Source organism: Aegilops tauschii, chromosome 6 (genome assembly GCF_002575655.3).
Source record: "Aegilops tauschii subsp. strangulata cultivar AL8/78 chromosome 6, Aet v6.0, whole genome shotgun sequence".
NCBI lineage: Eukaryota > Viridiplantae > Streptophyta > Magnoliopsida > Poales > Poaceae > Aegilops > Aegilops tauschii.
This window is the reverse complement of record NC_053040.3, coordinates 488,917,363-488,931,025: the sequence shown is the minus strand read 5'-3', so window position 1 is coordinate 488,931,025 and position 13,663 is coordinate 488,917,363. Positions and strand designations below refer to the sequence as shown.

At 47.4% G+C, this 13,663-nt stretch overlaps 2 protein-coding genes across 3 annotated transcripts; one reads left to right on the top strand and one right to left on the bottom strand.

Annotated features, from left to right (window-relative positions):
* The first annotated feature begins 5,695 nt into the window (after positions 1-5,695).
* LOC141026330 (4-coumarate--CoA ligase-like 3) lies at positions 5,696-7,174 on the top strand. The gene is made up of 2 exons (XM_073502650.1): positions 5,696-6,968; positions 7,063-7,174. The coding sequence occupies exons 1-2, from the start codon at positions 5,704-5,706 to the stop codon at positions 7,172-7,174; spliced, it is 1,377 nt and encodes a 458-aa protein (XP_073358751.1). The 5' UTR covers positions 5,696-5,703.
* On the bottom strand, positions 7,151-13,083 carry LOC109743607 (acyl-CoA-binding domain-containing protein 4). 2 transcript variants are annotated; one of them, XM_073502649.1, is made up of 14 exons: positions 12,747-13,083; positions 12,122-12,199; positions 11,904-12,029; positions 11,720-11,789; positions 10,850-10,911; positions 10,638-10,777; positions 10,413-10,539; positions 9,858-9,972; positions 9,669-9,757; positions 9,436-9,519; positions 8,844-9,173; positions 8,675-8,734; positions 8,389-8,567; positions 7,151-7,628 (listed from the first exon to the last, which is right to left on the bottom strand). In XM_073502649.1, coding segments are annotated over exons 1-14 (1,593 nt in total). In that variant the 5' UTR covers positions 12,879-13,083; the 3' UTR covers positions 7,151-7,627. The 2 variants fall into 2 exon arrangements, with proteins under 2 accessions (XP_073358750.1, XP_020158289.1); XM_020302700.4 differs by lacking the exon at positions 7,151-7,628 and having other exon boundaries at positions 8,388-8,567.
* Positions 13,084-13,663: the final 580 nt, after the last annotated feature.

Sequence of the window (13,663 nt, the reverse complement as noted above, 5' to 3'; positions counted from 1 at the left end):
CCGCACTAGAGTGGTACGGCAACCCTGTCCTGGAAATCATGTTGTTAGACAACGGTGAACCTTCGAACTATGAAGAAGTGATGGCGGGCCCGGATTCCAACAAATGGCTTGAAGCCATGCAATCCGAGATAGGATCCATGTATGAAAACGAAGTATGGACTTTGACTGACTTGCCCGATGATCGGCGAGCCATAGAAAACAAATGGATCTTTAAGAAGAAGACAGACGCGGATGGTAATGTGGCCATCTATAAGGCTCGACTTGTCGCTAAGGGTTATCGACAAGTTCAAGGGGTTGACTACGATGAGACTTTCTCACCCGTAGCGAAGCTGAAGTCCGTCCGAATCATGTTAGCAATTGCCGCATTCTATGATTATGAGATATGGCAAATGGACGTCAAAACGGCATTCCTTGACGGCTTCCTTAAGGAAGAATTGTATATGATGCAGCCGAAAGGTTTTGTCGATCCTAAGAATGCTGACAAAGTATGCAAGCTCCAGCGCTCAATCTATGGGCTGGTGCAAGCATCTCGGAGTTGGAACATTCGCTTTGATGAGATGATCAAAGCGTTTGGGTTTACACAGACTTATGGAGAAGTCTGTGTTTACAAGAAAGTGAGTGGGAGCTCTGTAGCATTTCTCATATTATATGTGGATGACATACTATTGATGGGAAATGATATAGAATTCTTGGAAAGTATAAAGGCCTATTTGAATAAGTGTTTTTCAATGAAGGACCTTGGAGAAGCTGCTTATATATTAGGCATCAAGATCTATAGAGATAGATCAAGATGCCTCATTGGTCTTTCACAGAGTACGTACCTTGACAAGATATTGAAGAAGTTCAATATGGATCAGTCCAAGAAGGGGTTCTTGCCTGTATTGCAAGGTGTGCAATTGAGCACGGCTCAATGCCCGACCACGGCAGAAGATAGAGAAAAGATGAGTGTCATCCCCTATGCCTCGGCCATAGGGTCTATTATGTATGCCATGCTGTGTACCAGACCTGATGTAAACCTTACCGTAAGTTTGGTAGGAAGGTACCAAAGTAATCCCGGCATGGAACACTGGACAGCGGTCAAGAATATCCTGAAGTACCTGAAAAGGACTAAGGATATGTTTCTCGTATATGGAGGTGACGAAGAGCTCGTCGTAAAGGGTTACGTCGATGCTAGCTTCGACACAGATCTGGATGACTCTAAGTCACAAACCAGATACGTGTATATTTTGAATGGAGGGGCAGTAAGCTGGTGCAGTTGCAAGCAAAGCGTGGTGGCGGGATCTACATGTGAAGCGGAGTACATGGCGGCCTCAGAGGCAGCACAAGAAGCAATCTGGATAAAGGAGTTCATTACCGACCTAGGGGTGATTCCCAATGCGTCGGGCCCGATGACTCTCTTCTGTGACAACACTGGAGCTATTGCCCTTGCCAAGGAGCCCAGGTTTCACAGGAAGACCAGGCATATCAAGCGTCGCTTCAACTCCATTCGTGAAAGTGTTCAAAATGGAGACATAGATATTTGTAAAGTACATACGGACCTGAATGTAGCAGATCCGTTGACTAAACCTCTCCCTAGAGCAAAACATGATCAACAACAGAACTGTATGGGTGTTCGATTCATCACAATGTAACTAGATTATTGACTCTAGAGCAAGTGGGAGACTGTTGGAAATATGCCCTAGAGGCAATAATAAAATGGTTATTATTATATTTCCTTATTCATGATAATTGTCTATTGTTCATGCTATAATTGTGTTATCCGAAAATCGTAATACATGTGTGAATACATAGACCACAACATGTCCCTAGTGAGCCTCTAGTTGACTAGCTCGTTGATCAACAGATAGTCATGGTTTCTTGACTATGGACATTGGATGTCATTGATAACGGGATCACATCATTAGGAGAATGATGTGATGGACAAGACCCAAACCTAAGCATAGCGCAAAGATCGTGTAGTTCGTTTGCTAGAGCTTTTCCAATGTCAAGTATCTTTTCCTTAGACCATGAGATCGTGCAACTCCCGGATGTCGTAGGAGTGCTTTGGGTGTACCAAACGTCACAACGTAACTGGGTGACTATAAAGGTGCACTACGGGTATCTCCGAAAGTGTCTGTTGGGTTGGCACGGATCGAGACTGGGATTTGTCACTCCGTATGATGAAGAGGTATCTCTGGGCCCACTCGGTAATGCATCATCATAATGAGCTCAATGTGACTAAGGAGTTAGCCACGGGATCATGCATTACGGTACGAGTAAACAGACTTGCCGGTAACGAGATTGAACAAGGTATTGGGATACCGACGATCGAATCTCGGGCAAGTAACTTACCGATTGATAAAGGGAATTGTATACGGGATTGATTGAATCCTCGACATCGTGGTTCATCCGATGAAATCATCGTGGAACATGTGGGAGCCAACATGGGTATCCAGATCCCGCTGTTGGTTATTGACCGGAGAGTCGTCTCGGTCATGTTTGCATGTCTCCCGAACCCGTAGGGTCTACACACTTAAGGTTCGGTGATGCTAGGGTTGTAGAGATATTAGTATGCGGAAACCTGAAAGTTGTTCGGAGTCCCGGATGAGATCCCGGACGTCACGAGGAGTTCCGGAATGGTCCGGAGGTGAAGAATTATATATAGGAAGTCCAGTTTCGGCCACCGGGAAAGTTTCGGGGGTTACCGGTATTGTACCGGGACCACCGGAAGGGTCCCGGGGGTCCACCGGGTGGGGCCACCTATCCCGGAGGGCCCCGTTGGTTGAACTGGGAAGGGAACCAGCCCCTAGTGGGCTGGGGCGCCCCCCCTTGGGCCTCCCCCTGCGCCTAGGGTTGGAAACCCTGGGGGTGGGGGGCGCCCCACTTGCCTTGGGGGGCAAGCCACCCCCTTGGCCGCCGCCCCCCTTAGATGGGATCTCCAGGGGGCCGGCGCCCCCCCAGGACCCCTATATATAGTGGGGGGGAGGGAGGGCAGCAGTACCCTAGCCCCTGGCGCCTCCCTCTCCCTCCCGTGACACCTCTCCCTCCCGCTTGCGCTTGGCGAAGCCCTGCCGGATCCCCGCTACTTCCACCACCACGCCGTCGTGCTGCTGGATCTCCATCAACCTCTCATTCCCCCTTGCTGGATCAAGAAGGAGGAGACGTCGCTGCTCCGTACGTGTGTTGAACGTGGAGGTGCCGTCCGTTCGGCGCTCGGTCATCGGTGATTTGGATCACGACGAGTACGACTCCATCAACCTCGTTCACTTGAACGCTTCCGCTCGCGATCTACAAGGGTATGTAGATGCACTCCTTCTCTCTCGTTGCTAGTAAACTCCATAGATGGATCTTGATGATGCATAGAAAATTTTAAATTTCTGCTACGATCACCAACACACCCTACTTAGAAAGTTCGACATGCTAGAGGCGTGCTACCCATCGCAAATTCCACTAGTACCCTATTACCAATGGCATGCCCTCTGTTTGATGCGCCACTGGTACTCTATTACTAGTTGTGTGTTGTGTCACACCACTGATATTTTGACTAGCTAACAATAGTGAATGCATATGACAAAGCCACCTCCCCCATTCTCCAAATGATGAGCATTTCTATTTGTTATTACCTTTGTTTCTAAACGTAATTAAAATGTCAAAATATCTTACATTTAGGAACAAAGGGCGTGTAATTTATTTCATCTACACTATAACTTGTATTAGAGTCTCCAAAGTGCATGTTTTTCAAAAAGAAATTGAAAGTCATTTTATCCAACGAGATCCTCGAATATCCTTTCACCACTAAAATTTGCACACACCTACCACACTCGAGCATCTTGCATACCAACAAAATTCAGTTTTTTTTCTTCTTTTTTTCAATTTTACTGTTTATCTAAGAGCATCTACAACGGACTTGGCAAATCCACCCCCTATAGATCGCGGACACGCCCAGGCATGCCCGCGGATGCAGCCGGGCCGCCCCTCATATGTCCTACCCGGCAGCCACATACCTCAAATCTGGACACCCAAATCCATGCAAATTCATGCACATCCATCATAGACGCCAATGCCAATTGCACAACTCAAACATGAGCTATTTGGTTTTTCTTATGGGTCCACAGATACTTCACAAGGTCATTGAGTAGCTACGCATGCACCTGATGATCCCAAAGATTCGGATGCATCAGTAGAAAGTTCATAAGCTGATTTGCATCTTAATCTTCTAGGATTTGGACTTTTTCTCCAGGTGCTTCAAAATCATTGGTTTGGCCTCATCCTAGACAATCATATTGTGCAAAATAACACAATATGTCATCAGCTGCCACAAAAATTTTGATTCCCACATCGATGCAGCTCCACGAATAATTCTCCAACGAGCTTGAACCACTTCAAATGCCCTCTCCACATCCTTCCTAGCCGCTTCCTGCATTTTTCTAAAGTGGCTTTGTTTGTTACCTTGTGATTCGGATATGGTCTTCACAAACGCCGCCAACTAAGGATAGATGCCCATGGCAAGATAGTATCCCATGTTGTAGATGCGACTGTTGACAGTGTAGTTGCATGGCGGCGATTCCCCATTACAAAGTCTCCCGGACACGGGAGATCATTGAAGAATATTGATGTTGTTGTGAGATCCCGACATTCCAAAGAAAGCATGCAAAACTCATAAGTCATGTGATGCCACTGCTTCCAGTATGATGGTGGCCTCTTGGTGTGACCTTGGTACATTCCACGCAAATCTTTGGGGTGGTTCTTTCATTGCCAATGCATGCAATCAATTGATCCGAGCATTCCTGAAAAACATCTTGCCTCTCTCATAGCCAACAACTTTTATGTGTCTTGCACATTTGGTTCTCTCAGATAATCTGTCCAAATACTTGCACCATGACGCGGAAAAATCTCACCAACGGCATCGGCGTCAGTACCAAGTGTAAGCACCCTCAGAGCAGCCGTGCATTTCTTCCTAGGAGAGAAAGAAAGTTGGTCGCAACAATCCCTGGTGAGCTTGAAGTAATCATCGTGTGCCTCTACTCCCCCCACAACGCGCAAAACAATGGTTTGCGCATACGAAAACAACGACGAAACCATGGATCATCCGGGAAAGTTGGGTCTGGAGCAAAGTAGTCCTTGTACAACAGTCGTGCTCCACGGTCCCTATCCCGGTTAATAACTCTTCTCCCTTTGGTTGAGCCCTTGAAGTTGAGAGTATGCTCCACCTGTCGGTTCATTTTCTCTTGTGTGCTCATGAGCATGATCATATCCACTTCTTCGTTCGAATCCCACGAATCGAAGAACTCATTATCAATCATTTTATTAAGCTACATTGGTCCATACGCCTCGTCCGACGAAGCATCCGAATCCATAGGTTTTCCTACAAATAAATCTCAAAAAACATGGTCGGACAATGTGTGAAACACGTCAAGGGCAAGGTGCAGCCCGAAAGTTGTCAGCAATGATGTCCGCAGCGGCGAGCACGGATGGGGGGACTAAGTGCCGGTGCAGGTGGCGCTGAGGCTCGGAACGACGGTGGAGCTACGAGGCATCCGGCGCAGAGAAAGAAAGAGGAGAGAACAAATGAAATCGGTGGGTCGAGGGGTGAATTTGTTGCAATTTGTGATGGGACCGGGGTGTCGGGTCAACGTGACGTTCCTCTTGTACCAGGAACGCACCACCGTATCGATAGAAGACGGACGCAAGGGACACGAGAGTAGTCAGTAGTGGATCCAAAGAATGGTATATCTCCTGAAGATACTGTGCACCACCCATGCACGCACCAGAGCGCGGGCGGCGGCATCGTGGCTGCCGTCCCCGGCCGGACGACGCCACCGGACAAGCCTCCCCGCGGACTCCACGATGCCGCCCGCGCGCCAAAACCGAGCCGACCACGCTTTTAAAACTCCAGAAATCGCTCCCGCGTTACACCCAACAGGCATAGCACCGAGCGACATGGAGGCCGAGACGCTCGAGTGTGGCGCGGCCGGCGGCGACGCGGCGGCGTTCGTGCTCTCGCGCCTGCCGCACCCGGACGATGCGGCGGCCGGGGCGCGCGCGGCGTACGTGGACGCGGCCACGGGCCGCGCGCTCTCCTTCGCGGGCCTGCGCGGCGCCGCGCTCTCGCTCGCCTCCGCGCTGCGTCTCGGGCTCGGGATCCGCCGCGGCGACGCCATCCTCGTGGCGCTCCCCTCGCCCGACGACGACCCGCTGCTGCTCCCGCCCATCCTCCTCGGCGTCCTCGCGGCCGGCTGCGTGGCCGTCGTCGCTGCCCCGGGCGCCAAGGTAGACGCCGTGGCGCGGGAGTCCGGCGCCGCGATCGTCGTCGGCGCGCCGGGGACGGGCGGCGGGCTGCCGCTGCTGCTCATGGCGAGGTCGCCGGACCCACGGACGGTGTCGGCGGAGGAGCTCATGGAAGGCGGCGACCCGGCCGCGCTCGACGCCATTGCCGCGGACCGGCCAGACCACTGGGACCCGGCCCTCGTGGTCCACTGCTCGTCGACGACCAGCAAGGTGGCCATGACGCACGCCGACCTGATCGCCACCGTGGCCGGCGCGGTCTCACCCGACGAAGACCGGGTCTGCCTTGCCACACTCCCGGCGTGGGGAACCAGCGTCCACGGCGGGCTGGCGCTCCTCGCCCTCGGGCTCCCCGCGGCCGGAGCGACCACGGTGCTCCTGCTGCCGTCCTCCGACCTGCGCGCCGCGGTGGCCGCCCACAGCGCCACCGACGTCGTCGCGACCCCCGAGGCGGCCGCGGCACTCTTTGCTCCCGCACTGCCACAAGGGAAGCTCGCCACGCTGCGGAGGGTGACAGCGGTGACGCCGCTCGCAGATGACTCACGGCAGGCGTTTCGGCGCAGGCTATCGTGGGTCGATCTGGCAGAGATGTCAGGCGCGCCGGAGATGGGAGCGGCGACGGCGGAGTCACCGGAGCAGGTGCAGGTGGCTCCTGCACCTCTGGGGCCTCTGCTGCTCGTGCAACCTGATGCTGCAGCCACACAGTAAGATTGCCCTGAGCCCCTGACTATATACACTGCCACAGAACCCACAGAGATTACATCACTCAACCATCTTTACATGTTGAAATATCTTCAGGCTGAAGGGCAAAATACCAGATCAAATGCCATCGCCAAGCGAGGCTACCTCTCTGGTAAGAATCCATTTATGCACTGAACAAACCAAATTTACCAACAACAACAAAAAATGATTGCACTGGCACATAACATGCTCACACCTGGACCAGAAACACCTGATCGAGTCTGTAAATTTACGCTGTAAACAATGTATTTTCCACCCAGTCGCCTGAACCAATGAACATATTTGTATACCAACTCCAGAAAGGTAAAAACCAAAAAACAAGACCTAACATCCCAAACCAATTATATTTCCAGACCGGTACAATCTTAAGTATACTTGTCATATGTATGATTACTACCATGTTTTTGCTGTGCAATGTCTAAACGGGCCGCCTACGGAAAATTTCTACCCAGGTGTCGCCTCTTCAGAAGATCCAAAAGACTGTTCTCAGTGAAGTCTTCGCAAAATCAGTCGCGGGCAAGTTCTTGAGGAGGAGCCCGGTAGCCTGCGACAAACAAGCCGTCTCAAAACTGTAGCAGCTTCGCCTCCGTTTTGCTGCTGGGTGGTTGCCTGTCTTGAAGGACCTGGCATAGAATGCTTAAAGAGTTACAAGTGCTCCCAGAAGTTGTACTATCACATATCGAGCCATATGAAAAATTGAAAGGGGATCTGTAAAAGGAGAACCGATAGTTTTTATGGACTCTAGTTTAGCGAAATCAAGGTTGTCTTGGTGGACCTGACATATAATGCTTAAAGAGTTACATACACTCTTGTAAGTTCAACTATGAAACATTGAGCAAGTTGAGCAGAGGTGGCCTCAACAGTAGGGAAATCAGTATAACGCATGTCAAATAAATGAAATGGAATGCAGCTTTGGCATACATTTACATTTCTCTACCTCCAGGATTTTGCTGTTCTTGGTTCTGTAAGCATACAAGAAACTGTTTCGGGAAGAAAAATATATATAGAGATAAACGTCAAAAATCTAAACTAGGGCACAAGATTTCATCATACATGAGTTGCATATATGTGCGGTAACACTTTGTTAAGAAAAGTTTGTTTCCTGGTTCTCTTTTCATAAAGCAGCATAGATGCCAAAAAACATGTAGGCAATCACCCTTTAATGTTCATTTCACACATCATTCTACATTACGCACTAACTATTTGCTTACATTATATATGATCTAGAACCATGCATTGTATCCTTGAAAACAGGGACCACATCAACCTCTTCAATATTGTTGCGCAAAATGATAACCATGAAGCTTTGAGAATAGCTTAGCACGGTAACACATAAGTACATTGGATATTTTTCCATTCAAGCATGTTGCACGCAAGACTTACTATTCATTGTCGGAGACCTCTGCACTTCCTCCCACCCACTTCCATACGCCCCCAGATTTCCGTCTCTGAGAAGTCGTCATGGTTTGTTCAGCCTGAGATATTTGTTGCTGCAAGGCTTCCAGTTCATTCTCCAGAGAACTGGCAGACTCCAACCTTTTATGCGCAGCAGCAATTTGGGACTGAATTGACCAGAGAAAAGAAGAGGTAAGCAATCAGCAGCATAAAAGGACAGTTGGAAATACGTGTGTTCAAGCTCAGAAATAATTATAGTGGGCAAGTTCAGAACCTCCAGTTTCTGGCATCTTGAGCCCTCGGCAGCTAGCTGATTCTCAACTGATCTAAGTTCCTTCATAAGAAAAAAAACAGTGGAAATTTATATGGTGAATAAGAATTTCCTTCTGCAGTATGGAAAAACAGTTTGCACTCTCAAAGAAAAAAATGGAATGACAGTTTACCTTTGTTAATTCATTGTAGGACAACTTCACCATATCTAGTTTATCCTTTAGCTTTGAGTTTTCAGTGCGAACTTCTGCCAGTCGAGACTCTAGTTCTCCTTTCTCCCCATTAAGTGCGTCAATTTCGGCAACCATTTGTTTGGAAGAACTTCCAGGTTCAGCTCTCTTCACATCCAAATCATCAGTAGCAACAATATCTTTAGTTTTCTCATCAGTAGCAGTTATAACAGCATAGGCAGCTTTCACAGAAGCTGCAGCAGCAGCGGCTGCTGGAGATTGGAAAAGCCGAGGTTGCACAAAGTTTCTTGGTTTGGGTTTCATCACAAAGATCTGCAGTAGTGTCATTATTTTCATTAGGAGTTAAAGAACATGCTTAACTGAAACAAAGTGCACTAAAAATTGCTAACGGAAACATAGAGTACTGAAAAGGGAAAATGAAGAATATGTAACTTCACCCTAAACCCAAAAACCCCAACTAGAGGGACCACATAGAGACAATGGCATGACAACAGCCATCAAAAGAGAAAATCATACAGGTGGATCATTTTGAACAAAATACTATGCATAGTCGTTATTTGCTCAAAGCAAATACCTCATTGTTGTACTTCCCATTGTAACCACCAAAGGCAATTAGAAACTTTTCGCCATCAACTGTGGTTGAACAAAGAGTGAGACCCTGAAAAGTATGTTAAGAAGTCATGATTCATCACATGATGAAAAGCTAAAGCTCTAAATATTCATAGTTATGCACTTCCTAGAACATGAATTTGTATGACCAATCTTTATGACTGAACATGTCAGCACCAATGTGCAAATACTGCTTACCTCACAAGCAAGTCGATCTCGAACTGACACAGTAGTGACAACAGACCAGACAAACTTGGAAGCGTTCATTACGATTGTATCAGTGGAACCTACAACATGTGCATTTCCTTAGATACCGGAGCTGAAAGAACAGCACAAAATGAATTTAATAAAAACATATAAATACTGTATCATGCATCCAGGCATTACCACTGGCATTATCTCCACCACCAACTATGTACCAATTTTCGTCAATCATCATACCAGCATGGCCACTCCTAGGAGTTATATGTGCACCTTGAGTGTCAGGTTGAGACCACTCCAGCTGTTACAATTAAACATTATTTACGCAAACTTATCAGTTGAGTCCTAAAGTCGTGTTAAATTAGGCTCAAGAGGAAAAGCCCTCTAAAGTATCCCTTATGTGTACAGTACAACATAATATGATAAGCATATCTGCATGTCATTTTATGATGCATTGATGTGTAGTTAGCGATAGTAAAATGGAGTTGGATCCTAGTCATTTGATTGGAACAGTTTAACCCTGCAGTTACTATTAACTTGATAAATTTTTGAACTTGCAACTCCTGCTACAACCTAGAACAATTAATGTGGAGAACTTTGACGATCTTTAATGGGTTTACAAAGAACAACTAAATATCAGCTACTTTATCGAATAAACTTTGGCTTTGCAGATTTACAGAATGTGAGTTGATGCAGAAGTGTACTTGTATAGCAAAATACATAAGAGCATTCAGTGCTTACACTTTGCAAGTCAAGTAAGTACAGATCGTTGAAGCATGTGGAGTGAGAGGAACCGCCAAAGATTAAAAGATAATGTTCAGCATAAACAGCAGCCGAATGATCATACCTAGGAGCTGGGCCACCTTTTCTGTTTCACAATAACAAACAGAACGATGAATTCAGCATTCAGCAAGTGGTTAGAAATACCTTAAGCGATATTTAGCTAACTAATAAGTAAACTCTTACTCTGTTTTAACTTCTTCCCAAATCATTGTCTCCAAGTCAAGTACATGAAGATCACTCAGAAGCCTCCTCTTATTATCCTCTCCACCAAACATTATTAATCGAGAACCGACTAGTGTTACAGATTGCCCACCTCGAGCCATCTGATGGAGGGAGGATTCAGAACATGTTCTCCAGTAAATTAATGTATAACCACAGGAGAGAAAGACTCTTACTGGAACTTTTCCATATGTATCAACAGCAGACCAGCTATTTGTTTCCAGATCGATAAACCAAACTGCAGGCAGAAATACAGCAATCAGTTCTAGTACTTGTAAAGTCATCTGGAAGATAACTCCAAAACATGAAGAGGCAATGTTAAGCACATATCATTATGTTAAAATATATTAGGTGTTAGAAAGAGGCAACATTCTTTGTCAAGCAACCGGCAGGGGCGCTGCCTTTCATTGAGAAAAATAGAGGTAATAATCACAAACACAGGGCCATGTCATTATGGGGAACATGCCAATACCCCCTTGGATACACTGGGTGACTACTCATGGTCGTGGGCCTTTGCTACACAGAGCTGCCATGCCAAAGGCAATGGAAACTGGAAAGAGGCAATTTTGGGGATTTGGGAAAAATGTAACTTATGAAGTTGAGATGAAGCATGTTGATTCACGACAAGTTTAACACGTGATTAATCAGTATGTAAACAGCACAAGGAAATGAAAAAAAAAATGCCACGGTTTATAATACCAAAAACAGTAACTGAGAACCATCCCTGTAGTACTGCTTATTTTTAAATCTGAAATTTCGCCAGATACATATGGACTGACATAGATCAAAAAATAATCCACCTTAAAGTGAAAAAAAAGAAATATGTGCACACGTCAGTTCATGTATGACAGTAGAACAACTCTATGATAGTGAAACTTACAACATTTAGGGGCATAAACAAGTATGTCATGTTTTTTGGTGGTGGTGCATAACCATAAAGTGATAGTTGAATTATTACTACATATTGTTAATCAAACCCATGGCCAAATCTTTTGCTGCTCAGCGTTTTAGTATGAACCAAGAAAGAGGGAAATCCAAAGAAGCACCTGAAACCTTATTCGATGTTGATGCTCTGGAGTTCCCAGCTACAACCAGAAGCATATTCCTCCACTTGACCTGAATGAAAGCACTAGTCAGCATAACAAATGACACTCTTTCGCTCAAAAGGTCTAACGAGGCTTAGGAAAAGTTTAGTTAATTCTCCACAGAAATGCAAGATGATATCATTACCATACTATGGCTTGCTAATGCTGGGAACGGCTGGTTTCCGGCATTATTTTCAAGATTCAGCTGGTTTGAATCTCGACTAGGACTTAACAGCAACGCTGACCACTTGGATGTCCTGAAATCAAAAACCTGCCAAAATTGCTGCTGTTAGGATATATTTCAGGTGTTAGAGGAGCAGGGAACATGATGGGTTAACATGCGTGAGTGCCAAACGCCCAAACCTGAACATCTGACAGAGAACGGCCATTCCGGCTTCCCCCGACCACATACAGCTTGTCTTGAACCACCTCCGCGGCATGCTGTCATGTATTCAGCACTTCAGTAGTCATCACAGGATAAACAAAACGCAGTGTAAGGCAATAGCACAGCACGACGGAACACTGGAGCCGCACATCACATCAGCCATACGATCCTTGGCGTGCATTTTGTCTGAAGATTTGATAAGCATGTTTTCGCGGTGTTAAAAAATACTCCTAGATCACAGTGCAGTAACAACAGCAGCAGCAACTTCAGCAGAGTTACACTTCCTATCCCGAAAAACTCCTCGATCTCAATCAGCTAGCGGCGACAGCAGGGCAGAATGAATGGGTGGGAAACGACGTCTCTCTCTGCGACCAAAACTCCCCGGAAACCACTGCCTCCACCGGCCCCGCGGATTCAGTTGAATACAGTGGCTGGCTATCACATTTCGCATCCCATTCTTGGATCCCAACACAACACCTCTACATGCGCACTTACGGCTACGGCTCCAGCAGGTGGGCGGATCGGGACGGGACAACAGGTCAGATCACTGATATCAGAGACGGGAACCGCGACGGCCAAACCGGAGCGAAATTGCGCGCGCACCTTGTACCGGGCGGAGGGGCGGGCGGAGCCCTGGGCGGGGCGGAGCAGGACCCAGCGGTCGTGCGGCGCCGCCGCGAGGCCGGGCCCTTCCTCGCCGCCGTTGATGGCGCCCTCCTCCTCCTCCACCCCCATTCCCCAATCGAGATCGCGGGTCAGGCGTAAGGAAGGAAGGGAGGAAGCTTCGGTGCCGCGGCGCGCGTCGGTGGCCGGCGGATCGACTCGGCTGGCTCGTCGGATCTGGTGCGGTTTTAAACCCGGCGAAGTGATTAGCGAGTGCCGGGGCGGGGAGTGGAGCGGTGGTGGACTCGTCGTCGCTGCCTACCTTTGCCGCTTTGCGTATCTGTCACGTCCGTTCTTCAGGTAAACACTCACAAGCGACGCATGTGCGTCAACGCCCAGCGAAGGCGTATTCCCTCCGATACGTAAACCCGCATCAAAGGCGCCTTCCCCAATAGCGAGTCTTGCAGGACAAGGATGATGATACCAAGAATCTTACTTGGTTTATAGCTAAAAAAAAAAGAAGCAACATTAAGGCTCTTTCGACTGTTTGGCTAGCCCCGCATCTCCGCCGGTTAACCGTTACAATCTGGTACGTGGAAGCTTTTTTGCCCGTTTTCACTATGCTCGTAGCGAGATGGCCGAGCCAAACCTGGCCTTACTTGAAGCTCAAATGTCGATTTCGTCCAGCTATCAACTCCAATACTCCAATTACCATGTTATATGGTCCGACCTCACCGATTTTTCTTTATTGTTTCGTTTGGAGGTAGTAATTTTCAATTCATATGTACCCCCTCTATTCCTAAATGTAGTGCGCATAGGAAAGTTCAAAAGTCAAACTCCCCCTACTTTGACTACATTTATAGAGGACAAATATCTACATCTACATTATTAAGTAAATATCATTAGATACATCATTA

Bases quoted from the DNA above. Each gene is read 5' to 3' on its own strand.
- LOC141026330 (XM_073502650.1), top strand. From the start codon at position 5,704: ATGGTATATCTCCTGAAGATACTGTGCACCACCCATGCACGCACCAGA. The intron at 6,969-7,062 runs GTAAGATTGCCC...AAATATCTTCAG, and splicing joins CCTGATGCTGCAGCCACACA to GCTGAAGGGCAAAATACCAG.
- LOC109743607 (XM_073502649.1), bottom strand. From the start codon at position 12,878: ATGGGGGTGGAGGAGGAGGAGGGCGCCATCAACGGCGGCGAGGAAGGG. The intron at 10,778-10,849 runs GTAAGAGTCTTT...TCCCTCCATCAG, and splicing joins ATACATATGGAAAAGTTCCA to ATGGCTCGAGGTGGGCAATC. The intron at 8,568-8,674 runs GTTCTGAACTTG...TGGTCAATTCAG, and splicing joins CAAGATGCCAGAAACTGGAG to TCCCAAATTGCTGCTGCGCA.